The sequence below is a fragment of the Marmota monax genome, unplaced genomic scaffold (assembly GCF_021218885.2).
Source record: "Marmota monax isolate L192 unplaced genomic scaffold, Marmota_monax_Labrador192_F-V1.1 WCK01_AAM20220418_F8-fsc00051, whole genome shotgun sequence".
NCBI lineage: Eukaryota > Metazoa > Chordata > Mammalia > Rodentia > Sciuridae > Marmota > Marmota monax.
In genome coordinates, this window is record NW_026695202.1 from 13,089,319 (window position 1) to 13,102,590 (window position 13,272).

Genomic DNA, 13,272 nt, shown 5'->3' on the forward strand with positions numbered 1-13,272 from the left:
ACAATTTAGCAAAATCTTGTCTCAAAATAAAATAAAAAGGGCTGGGGAAGTGACTAAGTGGTAAGCACTTGGGATCATACCTAGTACTGAAAAAAAAAATGTTGCAAGAGTAGTTCAAAGAATGTTCATTACTCAGATTCACCAGTTTTCACAATATTGCCTCATTTTATTTTTCTTTATTTTTCTCCAATCTCATCCCCACCTTCTTTTTTTTTCTGAACCATTTGAAAATAATTTTCAGATGATTTTTAGATATGCTCTTTTATCCATTAAATACTTCAATATGTATTTCCTAAGAACGAACACTTTCTTTTTTTAAACACATTATAGTGATCAAAATCAAGAAACTTAACAATGGATATAATATTATTAGGTAATTTGTAGTCAATAGCCAAATTTCTTTTTCTTTTTCCTTTTTTTTTTTTTTTTTTGTTTTGTTTTGGTGCTGGGGATCAAACCTACTGAGCTACGTACCCAGTCCCCAAATTTCACTATATCAATATGTTCTTTTTTTAAAAAAATATTTTTTTAATTGTAAGTGGACATAATACCTTTATTGTATTCATTTATATGTGGTGCTGAGGATCTAACCCAATGCTTCACACATGCTAGGCGATCGTTCTACTGCTGAGCTGCAATCCCAGCCCCCAATAATGTTCTTTTTTTTTTTAAAAAATTATTTTTTAGTTTTAGGTAGACACAATATCTTTATTTTGTTTTTATGTGGTGCTAAGAATCGAACCCAGTGCCTCACGCATGCTAGGTGAGCGCGCTACCACTTGAGCCACATCCCCAGCCCCAATAATGTTCTTTATACCTATTTTTTCCCTAGTCCAAGATTCAGTGTGGAATTACACATTGTGTTTGGTTTTCATGTCTCCTCTTTAATCTTAGAATAGTGCACAACCTTGTCATTTTTTGAGTACAAAACAGGCTGTGCATTTGTAATTCCAGCAACTCAAGAGACTGAGGCAGGAGAAGCTCAAGTTCTAGGCCAGCCTTAGCAAGACCCTCAGCAACTTAGGGAAGCCCTGTCTTATCTTAATAAAAAGGTCTGGGGATGTAGATCCATAGAGTGCTCCTGAGTTCAATCTCCAGCACAAAAACAAACAAACGAAAAACCAAAACACACACACACACACACACAATGAAAGAACAGTCATTTCATAAGACTTGGTTTGGATTTTTGTGATGTGTCTTCATTTTTTAGATTTAGGTTGTGCACTTTGGGCAAGAATGCCATAAAAGTGATGTTGTGTCCTCAGAAGACATATCATGAGAACTCCTGTTATAAGGTAACAGTTGAGAACCACTGGTAAGCACTGTGGGGTTTTCTCCCCAGAGTGCCTTGGATGATTCAGTAAAGATCTGCTGCAATACTGAGATGCCTCTGCATTTTCCCCAGTCTTGTTTTTGGCTATGTTGCAGTCTTAGGTCCTCTGAAAGGTGTATTTACCTCCTTTCTTTCTTTTGCCTCCAGGCTGTGGTCAGTGCAATCAGAAAATTCTTGGAGGGAATCTCAGACCTGCACCTGGTCTACACCCACCACCCCCTTCTGCTCCGGTTCTTCCTTTTGTATCCAGAGCTGATGAGTAGATTTGGGCACCGCATCCTGGAACTTTGGTTCTTCTGGGAAGAGAGCAGCTATGAGGAACTGGATGATGTTTCTTCTGCTGGGCTGCCCACCCTTCCTGCCAGCTTAGCAGCCCTATTCCAGATGCTCAGAAGCAGCCCCAGCATCCTGCTCATTTTGCTGGTGGGTAATAGATACTGGGGTTGAACCCATTGAACTCACTCATTTCTGCATTCAGAAATGGTGGACTTCGGTCTCTGGGAGCTGGTTTACTGGCTGTTTCTGCCCACTTCTGGACTTTTCATTACCTGTATGTGAGTGGGAGGCTCTTTGTGCTTATAGGTACCTGGAGTCTATAAATCTATACCCTTTCCTAAGTTTGATGGAAATCTACACATTGAGAGGTGTGTTACTCTCTACTTCTCAGGGGATATAACTATAAAAAGTGGATCTCAGTCACCATTCCCTTCACTTCTTTGTCCTCTCAAGCAGATTTTGATAAGGATTTAATGTCAAAGGAGACCCTTAGGGCATGTAGATGGAGATGTCTGATTGCAGAGTTGGTCTCTTTTTTTCCGTGTTTCAACTCATATGATAATATGACATGTGTAACACACTTGGGCATACCTAGAATTGTCAGAACCCCCATTATGTTTTTATGATGAAAGATATTACTGTAATTCCCGTCAGGTATATCAGTTTTAGATAGGTAAATTGCTTATTGTGTGTAATTCCTAACATAATGGCTTTAGTTCCACCCTTTTTTCCTTCCACTCAAGAGAACATATTAAAAAAGAATTAGTGACAATAATTTTATAGAAATAACTGCTGTAGTGTATATGTGTGAATGATACATTCCTTCCCTCAGCACTGAAGATTGAACCCAGGGGTGCTCTACCATTGGGATGTATCCCCAGCCCCCAGCCCTTTCTATTTTGGGGGAGTTGGGTAATGGGGATTGAATCCAGGAGCATTTTACCACTGGCCAACTTTGCCAGCTCTTTTTAATTTTTTAGAAAGGGTCTTGCTAAGTTGCTGAGCCTTGCCTCAAACTTGCAATCCTCCTGCCTTAGCTCCCTGAATGATTGGGATTATAAGCATGTGCCACTGCACCCAGCTAAAAAAAAAAAAATCTTTTTTTTTTTTTCTACATTAAGATTTCGTCTCTGGCTGAGGTTATGGCTCAGAGGTAGAGCGCTCACCTAGCACGTGCGAGGCCCTAGGTTCAATCCTCAGCACCACATAAAAATAAATAAATAAAATAAAGGTATTGTGTGCCACTACAACTAAAAAATAAATATTAAAAAAAATTTGTCTCACACCAGTCAGAATGGCAGTCATCAAGAATACATAATAATGAATGCTGGAAAGGATGTTGAGAAAAAGGAACATTTCAATGGATTTGTAACTGATGTGATTCTGCAATCTGTATACAGGGTAAAAATGGGAGTTCATAACCCACTTGAATCAAAGTGTGAAATATGATATATCAAGAACTATGTAATGTTTTGAACAACCAACAATAAAAATTAAAAAAAAAAGAATAAGGCATCAAAAAAAAAAAAGAAAAAGGAACATTTTTACATTGTTGGTAGGATTATAAATTAGTGCAATCACTGTGGAAATCAATATGGAGGTTCCTCAAAAGACTAGGCATGAAACCACCTTATGACTCAGCTATACCAATCCTAAGTGTTTATTCTAAAGAATTAAAGCCGTCATACTATAGTGATACATATATGCCCACGTTTATAGCAGCATGATTCACAATAGGTGTCCATCAATGGATGAATGGAAAAAGAATACACACACACACACACACACACACAATATGGAGGGTTTAAAAAATTTTTTTTAAGTTGTAGATGGACATAATACCTTTATTTTATTTATTTATGTGGTGCTGAGGATCGAACCCAGTATCCCATGCATGCAAGGCAAGAGCGCTACCACTGTGCTACAACCCTAGCCCCACAATGGAGTTTTATTCAGCCATAAAGAATAATGAAATCTTGTAATTTTCAGGCAAATAGGTAGAACTTAAGACCATTATATTAAGTGAAATAAGCCAAATTCAGAAGAAAATCAAGGGTCATGTTTTTCTCTCATGTGTGGAAGCTAGAGAGGAAAAAGGAAAAGAAAGGTGGTGGTAAAGGTAGGGATCTCATCAAAGTCATCAGAGGGGGGCTGGAGTTGTAGCTTAGTGGTACAGCACTTGCTTAGCACCACATAAAAAATAAGCAAACACATTGTGTTCATCTATAACTTAAAATATTTTTAAAAACTCAGAGATCAGTAAAGGAAAGGAGGGACCAGAACCAGGTGGTGGGAGGTGGGGAGAAAGGGAAAAATGCTGGGGAATGATATTGGCCAAACTATATTGTTATATTGTGTGCATGTGCAAACATGTAACAATAAATCCAATAATTACATACAACTATAATGCACCAATAAAAATGTGGGAAGAAAATTTTTTTTCATTTTGCAATACTGGAGATTGAACCTAGGGTTGCTCTATCACTGAGCTACATCCCCAGACTTTGTAAATTTGAATTTTGAGATAGGTTTAAGTTCCTGAGGCTGGCCTTGAACTTGCAGTCCCCTTGCTTCAGTCTTCCAAGTTGCTTGGATGACAGGAGTGCACCACCACACCTGGTCCCAGCCCTTTTTAGTTTTTATTTTGAGAAGGATCTCACTAAATTGCTCACGCTGGCCTCTAACTTGCCATCCTCCTGCCTCAGACTCTGGAATAGTGCAGAATCACACCCAGTCTGTAATTCACATAATTTTTTAAAATTAAATTATTTGTACATTTTATACTTGTATTTAGTCAGAGATTGCTAGTTACAGGTCCCAGACTGATTATAGGATGCCAGTGTAGGAGACACTCAATTTAGAGCCACTGCCCTCAATACCATTTTACATACTCAGCATCCCAGTCAAAGGAGATCACACAACCCTGATAGAGAAAAATAGGGGTCCTTTGATGCTCTTGTCATTAACAAGATTTTCTTCAGTGGAGTGATTTTGGTGGCAATAACACTTTCATGTTATTACTCTACATCCTTAGTTACCTGTATCTGTCTATATTCTCTCTGTCTCTCTCTCTCTCTCTCTCTCTCTCTCTCTCTCTCTCTCTCTCTCACACACACACACACACACACACACACACACACACATTCCCACACATTCCCCACTCAGACTAAAATCTCAGCCTCCCTTCCTTGAGATCTGTTCCTTGTAGTCACACATATTTTAACTTGATAGGTGCTGTATTCATGCTTTAGACCATATTCTTCCTTGGAAGGAATAGGTTAAAAATAAGAACTCTAGTGCATAGGGGAGGAGGACAAGATGGGACTTGAGGAAGAGAATCAGTGGACAGAGCTAAGGTATTAGGTTTTCTTTGCCAGATGACATATTCAAGGTCAGTTCCTTGCACATAATAAGTGCTTATAAATATTTACTGACCTACTGAATTGTGTCTGGACAGATCAAAGTCTCTCCCCCTATTCCCTCAAAAGAATTCTGAACCTCTGAGAGATAATAATATGTGTGTATAAATATATAAATATAAATATATATTATATATATAAATATATTTCTTTTTAAACAGATGAAGAAATAGGTTTAGAGAGATTTTCCATGGTCAAAACAGTTGAAAATAGCTGGACACAGGGGTGCACGCCTGTAATCCCAGACACTCAGATGGCTGAGGCAGAGGATTGCAAGTTCTAGGTCAGCCTGGGGATGTAGCTCAGTGGAAGAGCTCTTATGGATTCAATCCCCAGTATTGGAAAAAAAATTAGGATTAAAACCCAGATTTTTCTCCTTATCTAATGTTCTTTCCAATACACTAAGCTGACTCTGACAAGGAGAGCTAAACTGATCATGAAGACAGAGGCTTCTCTGGGCTTCAGTTTTCTCCACCTAAAATGGAAATAACATGAGGATGAAGGAAGTGGTCTGTATCGTCTACTGTATACAGTAGGCCATCATTTGCTAGTCATTGACTCTGACTCTGAGCCAAATGAAGAATGTTCATCTTAGAAAGGCTAATTGAAATGCCCGTATAGCTAATAAGGGTCATGGTCATGACTGGAGCCCAAAGCTGATGACTTTTCACTAAATTAGATCCTAGAAATATCAGTGGTAAAAAAGAACAGTAAGGAACAACTCTGTTGACTATTCCAAATATATAATTCATACCATTTCTCCCCAGTTCCTAGCCACAGGAGGGGAAAAGAGTCTAAAAATATGTGTTGGTACCAATTTCTGTTTCTGAGATGGGTAATTAACAGCTGAAAACAAAGCTGTTAATTGCCACTGTTATCAATGGGTGGTCCTTCATGTAGGTTGTTGAGATGTGAAAAACAATGATGTCACAGAAGCTATGTGTGTTTCCTGCTTGGCCAACTCATCCTGGTAGGTCCAGTCTCAAGAAAGTTCTGGATAGCTGTGGGTAGCAAAGACTGCATAATGGGCCATGGTTATGCCCAGCACCTTCCCACGGACCTATGTGGTATGGTGGGGTACACATGTTCCCCTAGCATTCACTGTGGCCACCAAGAACCAAGTAGCCCCTTTCCTTTTGGACCTTTAAAATTTATTAACTCAGGGCTGGGGTTGTGGCTCAGTGGTAGAGTGCTTGTCTCACATGTGTGGGGCACTGGGTTCCATCCTCAGCACCATATAAATAAATAAAATAAAGGTATTGTGTTCATCTACAACTAAAATGTTTTTATTTTATTTATTCTAATTTGTTATATATGACAGCAGAATGCAATTCAATTCATATTACACAAATAGAGCACAATTTTGCATGTCTCTAGTTGTATACAAAGTAGAGTCACACCATGCATGTTTTCATACAAGTACTTAGGGTAATGATGTCCGTCTCATTCCACTGTCTTTTCTACCCCCATGCCCCCTCCCTGCCCCTCCCACCCCTTAACCCTATCTAAAGTTCGTCTATCCTTCCATGCTGCCCCCCACCCATTCCCATTATGAATCAGCCTCCTTATATCAGAGAAAACAATCGGCTTTTTTTTTTTTTTGGATTGGCTTACTTCACTTAGCATTATATTCTCCAACTCCATCCATTTACCGACAAATGCCATGATTTTATTCCCTTTTAATGCCTAGTAATATTCCATTGTGTATATAACCACATTTTCTTTATCCATTCATCTATTGAAGTGTATCTAGGTTGGTTCCACAATTTAGCTATTGTCAATTATGCTGCTATAAACATTGATGTGGCTGTGTCCCTGTAGTATGCTGTTTTTAAGTCCTTTGTTTATAGACCAAGGAGTGGGATAGCTGGGTCAAAGGTGCAGCCAATATGGAAAGCAGTATGGAGATTCCATTCCCAGATTTCCAAGGAATCTCCATACTGCTTTCCATATTGGCTACACCAATTTGCAGTTCCACCAGCAATGTATGAGTGTGCCTTTTTCCCCACATCCTCGCCAACACTTTTATTGTTGTTTGTATTCTTTTTTTTTTTTTAAGTATGGAATTTATTTTTTTTTATTTTTTAATTTTTTTAAATTTTTTATTGTTGGTTGTTCAAAACATTACAAATTTCTTGACATATCATATTCCACACTTTGATTCAAGTGGGTTATGAACTCCCACCTTCACCCCATACTGTTTGTATTCTTAATAGCTGCCATACTGACTGGAGTGAGATGAAATCTTAGAGTGGTTTTGATTTGCATTTCTGTAATTGCTAGAAATGTTGAATATTTTTTCATATATTTGTTGATTGATTATATATCATCTTCTGAGACGTATCTGTTCATGTCCTTGGCCCATTTATTAATTGGGTTATTTATTTATTTATTTTTGGTGTTAAGATTTTTTTAAAAATATTTTTTTAGTTGTTGATGGACCTTTATTTTATTTATTTGTATGTGGTGCTGAGAATCGAACCCAGTGCGACACACATGCTAGGCAAGCATTCTACCACTGAGCTACCATCCCAACTGGGGTGTTAAGATTTTTGGGTTCTTTATAAGTCCTAGAGATTACTGCTCTATCTGATATGCGTGTGATAAATTGCTCCCATTCTGTAGGCTCTCTGTTCACTTCATTGATTGTTTCTTTCGTTGAGAAGAAGCTTTTTTTTTTAGTTTGTATCCATCCCATTTATTGATTCTTGATTTTAATTCTTGCTCTATAGGAGTCTTATTAAGGAAATCAGGGCCTAATCTGACATGATGAAGATTTGGGCCTACTTTATCTTCTATTAAGCACAGGGTCTCTGGTTTAATTCCTAGGTCCTTGATCCACTTTGAGTTGATTTTTGTGCATGGTGAGAGATAGGGGCTTAATTTCATTTTGGTGCATATGATTTTCCAGTTTTCCTAGTACCATTTGTTGAAGAGGCTATCTTTTCTCCAATATGTTTTTGATGCGTTTGTGTAATATAAATAACTGTATTTATGTGGGTTTGTCTCTGTCTCCTCTATTCTGGTCTACAAGTCTGTTTTGGTGCCAATACCATGCTGTTTTTGTTACTATTGCTCTGTAGTATAGTTTAGGTCTGGTATAGTGATGCCACCTGTTTCACTCTTCTTGCTAAGGATTGCTTTAGCTATTCTGGGTCTCTTATTTTTCCAGATGAATTTCATTCTGCTTTTTCTATTTCTATGAGGAATTTCATTGGGATTTTGATTGGAATTGCATTAAAACTGTATAGTACTTTTGGTAGTATGGTTATCTTGACAATATTAATTCTGCCTATCCAAGAACAAGGGAGATCTTGTTAAAAAAATTCATTAACTCAGATGTCTTCATTTCCAGCCCTTTTTATTTTTTATTTTGAGACAGGGTCTCATTGAGTTGCTGAGGGTCTCACTGAATTGCTGAGGATAGCCCCAAACTTGCAATCCTCCTGCCTCAGCCTCTAGAGTCTCTGGAATTACAGGTGTACACCACTATGTCCAGCTCATTAACTCTGATTTTTGAGGGCCCAGTTCTGTGGCAGTGGAGCACGGATGGCTTGTGATAGGGACCAGGAAACTGGTTTGGCCTTGGGCACCATGACCTTGGGCTACCCAGCCCTCCCCCAGACTTATAAAGTAAAATAATTGATGAAATTATCTAGATTTTTCTCCCATTTTGTGATTTCTTTCCTAAGATGTTTTCTGTGTCCCTACAAATCAATAAAGTTTAAGCAGATCTCATCCCTTCCCTTCATTAATTTACAGTGTAGTGGAATTTGCAACTGTACTACTTTCTTGATAGGCAAACTAATTAATCTGCCCCAGTTGCCTAATTTGAAAAATTGGCATGACACCTAAGTATTGTGAGGACATAATGTACAAACAAACATATGGCTACTATATAAACACAGCTCAGCACCTGACACTATTAGGCCCTAACTGAGCAGTTACACTTAATATTATAGTTGTTTCTTCAGCGTCTGTGAGGTTTGTGAAGACCCAAACACAGATGCCCTTTGTTTCCACCCTTCCTTGCCTGCCCAGGGGTCAGCACATCAGTGTTTGTCTGGCAAGGTGCCCTGTAGCCGTGTTTCTGTGTGTTAGGAACTGTCCTCTCCACAGAGGAAGTCTGTGTGTGACCTTGGAATCATAGAACCCAGTCCTAACTATCCTGGCACGTTAGCCTGTCCAAAGGAATTGACTCCTTTGGGCTGGTAGGTGTCAGGAGCTATCAGTAGGACAGTTACTGGTGCAGCTTCTGACTGGTTGTGCACTTTAACATACACTCAATAAAATAACTCTGAAAACAAAACAAAAAGCAGTGTCCTTTCTCATCTTCTGAACTCAAGGCCTTACAGCTTGGGGCAGGGATGGGCAGATGCCACGGCAGAGAAGGGGCCTGACTTGGTCCCCACTTCCCTTCCTGTGCCCTGAATCTGTCTCAGCCCATCCTTTCGCTGGTGTGACATCTCCATCCCATCTCCCTCCCTTCTCCTTTAAGGCACTCTCAGATTCTCTGTCCTGAGAACAAAGTCTTCCTGACCCTAATACTTCCATTGCAGGAGGGAGGCATCCTGGAAAGCAGAAAGTTGGGCTTGGAGTCAGGAGACCTACATTCATATCCTTTGAGCCACTTAGTGATCTTGGGCAAATCATGGAATCTCTGTGAGCCTCCATTGGCTCCTGTTTGGGATGGTCTTAATAGGATGGATCTGTTTTCAGGATGGTGTGAAGTGTCAGTGCACCCAGTTGAGCTTTTGGTACAAAATAGTCACTGAGTAAGAGTTAGCCCAGCTTTTGTGACACTGTCATCCTGGATACTTTCCTGGCTCTTCTTTTCTTCACTGTCCACCTGTCCCTGGTCATGATGCCCTCTAAACTCTGGCTTCCTTCTCTCCTGCTCAGGACCTCGTCTATTCCAGCCCAGTGGACACAGCCCGCAAGGTACTGATGATCCTGAGGACCTTCCTGAGGAGGAATGAAGATGTCCAAGTGGATGGTCTCATCCGAGGCCACTTCTTGCTCATCCTGCAACACCTGTTGGTGGAGCATGGGGCCTCCCCGTCAGGAGGTCAGTCTTTAGGTGCCTTGGGTATGTTTTAACCTGAAAGCCAGCCAGGAATGGGCAGCTCAGTCTTGGTGAGGTGTGCTTTAGAAGAGAGAATCAGGGTTATTGCTGCAAAAGAAAAGTCAGGCCAGTGTGACATAATGTTCTAGGTTTAGTGTGTGTGTAACATAAGTGGGTGTGTTTGGTGTGTGCATGAATGTCCCTACCCTTCACAGCATGTGCTCAGAGCTGTTTGTCTCAATAATGGCAGCACCCAGTGGAAAGAAGAGAGAAATCTGGGAGAGGATGGAAGCCAGCAGTGCCCTGGGAAGGAGTTGGATCTGTGATATGTTGGAAACTCCTAGTAAGATCCAGGATAGTTTCCAAGTCTGGAATGGGACCCCTGGAGTCAAGGAAGCTCAATTTTTGGTACATTATAAAGATATTGAAAATTGGGATGGGTTTGTCTTTCCTATTTTTAGAGAGACTATATATTTTTAACCAAATTTCTGAGCCATCAAGACAAAGTGGGAGAAGATTCATGATGTATTTGGTCCAGTCCTGACTGAGGACTGGGATTTAGAGGTAGATTTAAGAGCATCCGAAGGACCTAATTCTTTCTTTGCAAGGAAGAACCAGACATGTCTAACTGATAATACTGCAGAAGAACCACAGATTTAGTGGGAATGTATAGTGGAAAGGCCATAGGCACAGAATTCAGATGTGGGTTCAAGTCTTGGTCCTATGTCTCAGTCTGTTACAGCTATTATTACAGAGTACCATAGACAGTGACTTAGAAATAACTTAAATTATTTCCTCACAGTTCTGAAGGCTGGGAAATCCAAAATCAAGTTACCAGCAGACTTGGTGTCTGGGGAGGCTCCACTTGCTGCTTCATAGACATCTTACTGTGTTCTCACACAGAGGCAAGGGAAGGAACTTTTTGGAATTCCTTTTCTAAGGGCACTAATCCCATTCACAAGAGCTCTGCCTTATGACATAGTCACCTAACAAAGATCCCACTTTCTAATACCATTACACATTGGGATTAAGATTTCAGCATAGCCAGGCATGGTGTTGCATGCCTGTAATCCTAGTGGCTCGGGAGGCTGAGGCAGGAGGATCATGACAGCCTCAGCAACTTAACAAGACACTAAGCAACTCAGTGAGACCCTGTCTCTAAAATACAAAAAAAAAAAAAAAAGGTGGGTTTATGGCTCAGTGGTTAAGTGCCCCTGAGTTCAATCCCTAGTACAAATGAATGAACAAGCAAATATTTTAGTGTAGGAATTTTGTAGGTCACAAACATTCAGACTACAGAACCTTGCCCTTCTCTAGCTGTGGACCTTGAAGAGAAGAAAAAAGCCAGTTGGCCACTGTGGGCCTCAATTTCTTAACTGCAGAGTTGAAATAACAATATTTGCTTCACATTTTTTTTTTTTTGTATCGGGGATTGAACTAAGGGGCACTTGACCACTGAGCCACATCCACAGTCCTTTCTTGAATTTTTTAGACACAGGGTCTCACTGAGTTGCTTAGTGCCTTGCTAAGTTGCTGAGGCTGGCTTTGAACTTGAGATCCTCCTGTCTCAGCCATTTGAGCCGCTGGGATTACAGGTGTGAGCTGCTGTGCCGGCTTCACCTGGTTTTTAATGCATTAAATGAAATAATGAATTTCTGGTACCAATCCAGAGTTATCACTCGGTGTATCTGTTGCCGTGTCCCCCATGAAGAAGGAAGAAGTGGCAAATCCCAAGAAACCACCTGATCCTTTGGAAATAGAGAATTCAGCCTCTGATTCAGGGCTGTTTATGGCAGGGTAAGATATCTGACCTTCAGGTGATCTGAGCTCAGAGTCCTGACCAGCCCTGCTTCTTGACAGCCTCGGGGAACCTGCCGCTGCTGCTGAGCCTCCTCTCTTTGGTACAGCTGAGGAACAAATCAGAGCAAGAACTGGACAGCATGGCCATGAAACTGCTTCACCAAGGTGCCTCCCTGCTTGGGACAGTGCCAAGGGCCCAGGGCTAGACCTACAGTATGCTAGTGTTCTCTTCTTCCTTCCATCCTTTCATTTCTTTGGAAGAAGCTAGCAGCTCAGTCTGTCCCCAGGGGATTCTTGCTGAGAGATCTTTTGGGGGTTCCTCTGCTTCTTCTCAGGGAGTGTTTGGGAAACTCCCTCACCCCCATCGCTGGCCAATACCTGTGTTGGCAGGCACAAGCTCTGTAGTAAGGAAGGCCCAGGCTTGCATGTCAGATCAGTCACTAGCTATGTGGTGTTCGGCACTCACCTTACTTGTACCAAACCTAGGCTCCTCCTAGGGAAGATAATGATACTTCCCTGATGTTGAGATTAGGAATACCTGGTCTGATAGATGCAGAAGGCCACATAGTGCTTGGCACATGGTAGGTCTTTAACAAATACTAGCTGTGTCAATTCATGTTTCCTGGGACTAAGTCAGCTCTCCACCTCATCGCACAGCCGACTCAGCTCTGATGACCCCGCTCACAGTTCTCTAGGTGTCTTTCTTACGCACACCCTTGTCCTCATTGGAACCGTTTACTGTTCATGAATGCAGTCATTGATTCATAGGCAGCACCTGCGGGAAGAATTGTTGAGACAATTGTTTGAAATTAATGGAAAAATGACTTGTTTTCCATGTCTGTAGACTCAGGCTTGGGCTATAGGGGAGGAGGGGACACTTTTCCTGCCAGAGCATAGTCCTTGTCAAGAGATGATCAGTGTCAGGCTCAGAAAAGGTCTCTGGGGATGGCTGCGGACCCTGCCACTGCCTGGTGCTTGTAATCACTACTCACCTGTCTGACCAAGGCTACCATCAAGCTGGAAGGAGATCTGTGTGTAACAAAAATAAGCTTCAAAAGGGCCTCTAACAAAAAGGAGTAAGAGGCTGAAATCTATGTGTGATGTAGTAGCTATTTATCTGTAATATTTATCTGTAATTGAGGACTTTTATTTGAGAGCACTGGGAGGAGAGGACTATGGTTCAAGAGGGGAGATGACAGTGGGGAGAGACCTGCTTGTTGGGTTGACCACAAGCCAATGAGAAGTCAGAATGTAATATGGCTGTTAAAAGTAAACAAGAATTTAGTAAGGTATAGGGAGATAGGGAGTGGTAATTCCCAGGAGGAGAAGGAAATGTTCTATAGATGTCTACTCTTCAGTGTAATATCTGCTCTGTTAAG

At 40.8% G+C, this 13,272-nt stretch overlaps 1 protein-coding gene across 8 annotated transcripts in view; it reads left to right on the top strand.

Annotated features, from left to right (window-relative positions):
- The window catches only part of Mei1 (meiotic double-stranded break formation protein 1), an 80,288-nt gene that overhangs the window by 54,819 nt on the left and 12,197 nt on the right, over positions 1–13,272 (top strand). For all 8 annotated transcript variants that reach the window (XM_046429567.2, XM_046429569.2, XM_046429570.2 and 5 more), the window contains 3 exons: positions 1,481–1,756; positions 9,931–10,096; positions 11,954–12,058. In XM_046429567.2, coding sequence (XP_046285523.1) covers positions 1,481–1,756; positions 9,931–10,096; positions 11,954–12,058 — 547 coding nt within the window. The remainder of the gene's footprint in view (positions 1–1,480; positions 1,757–9,930; positions 10,097–11,953; positions 12,059–13,272) is intronic.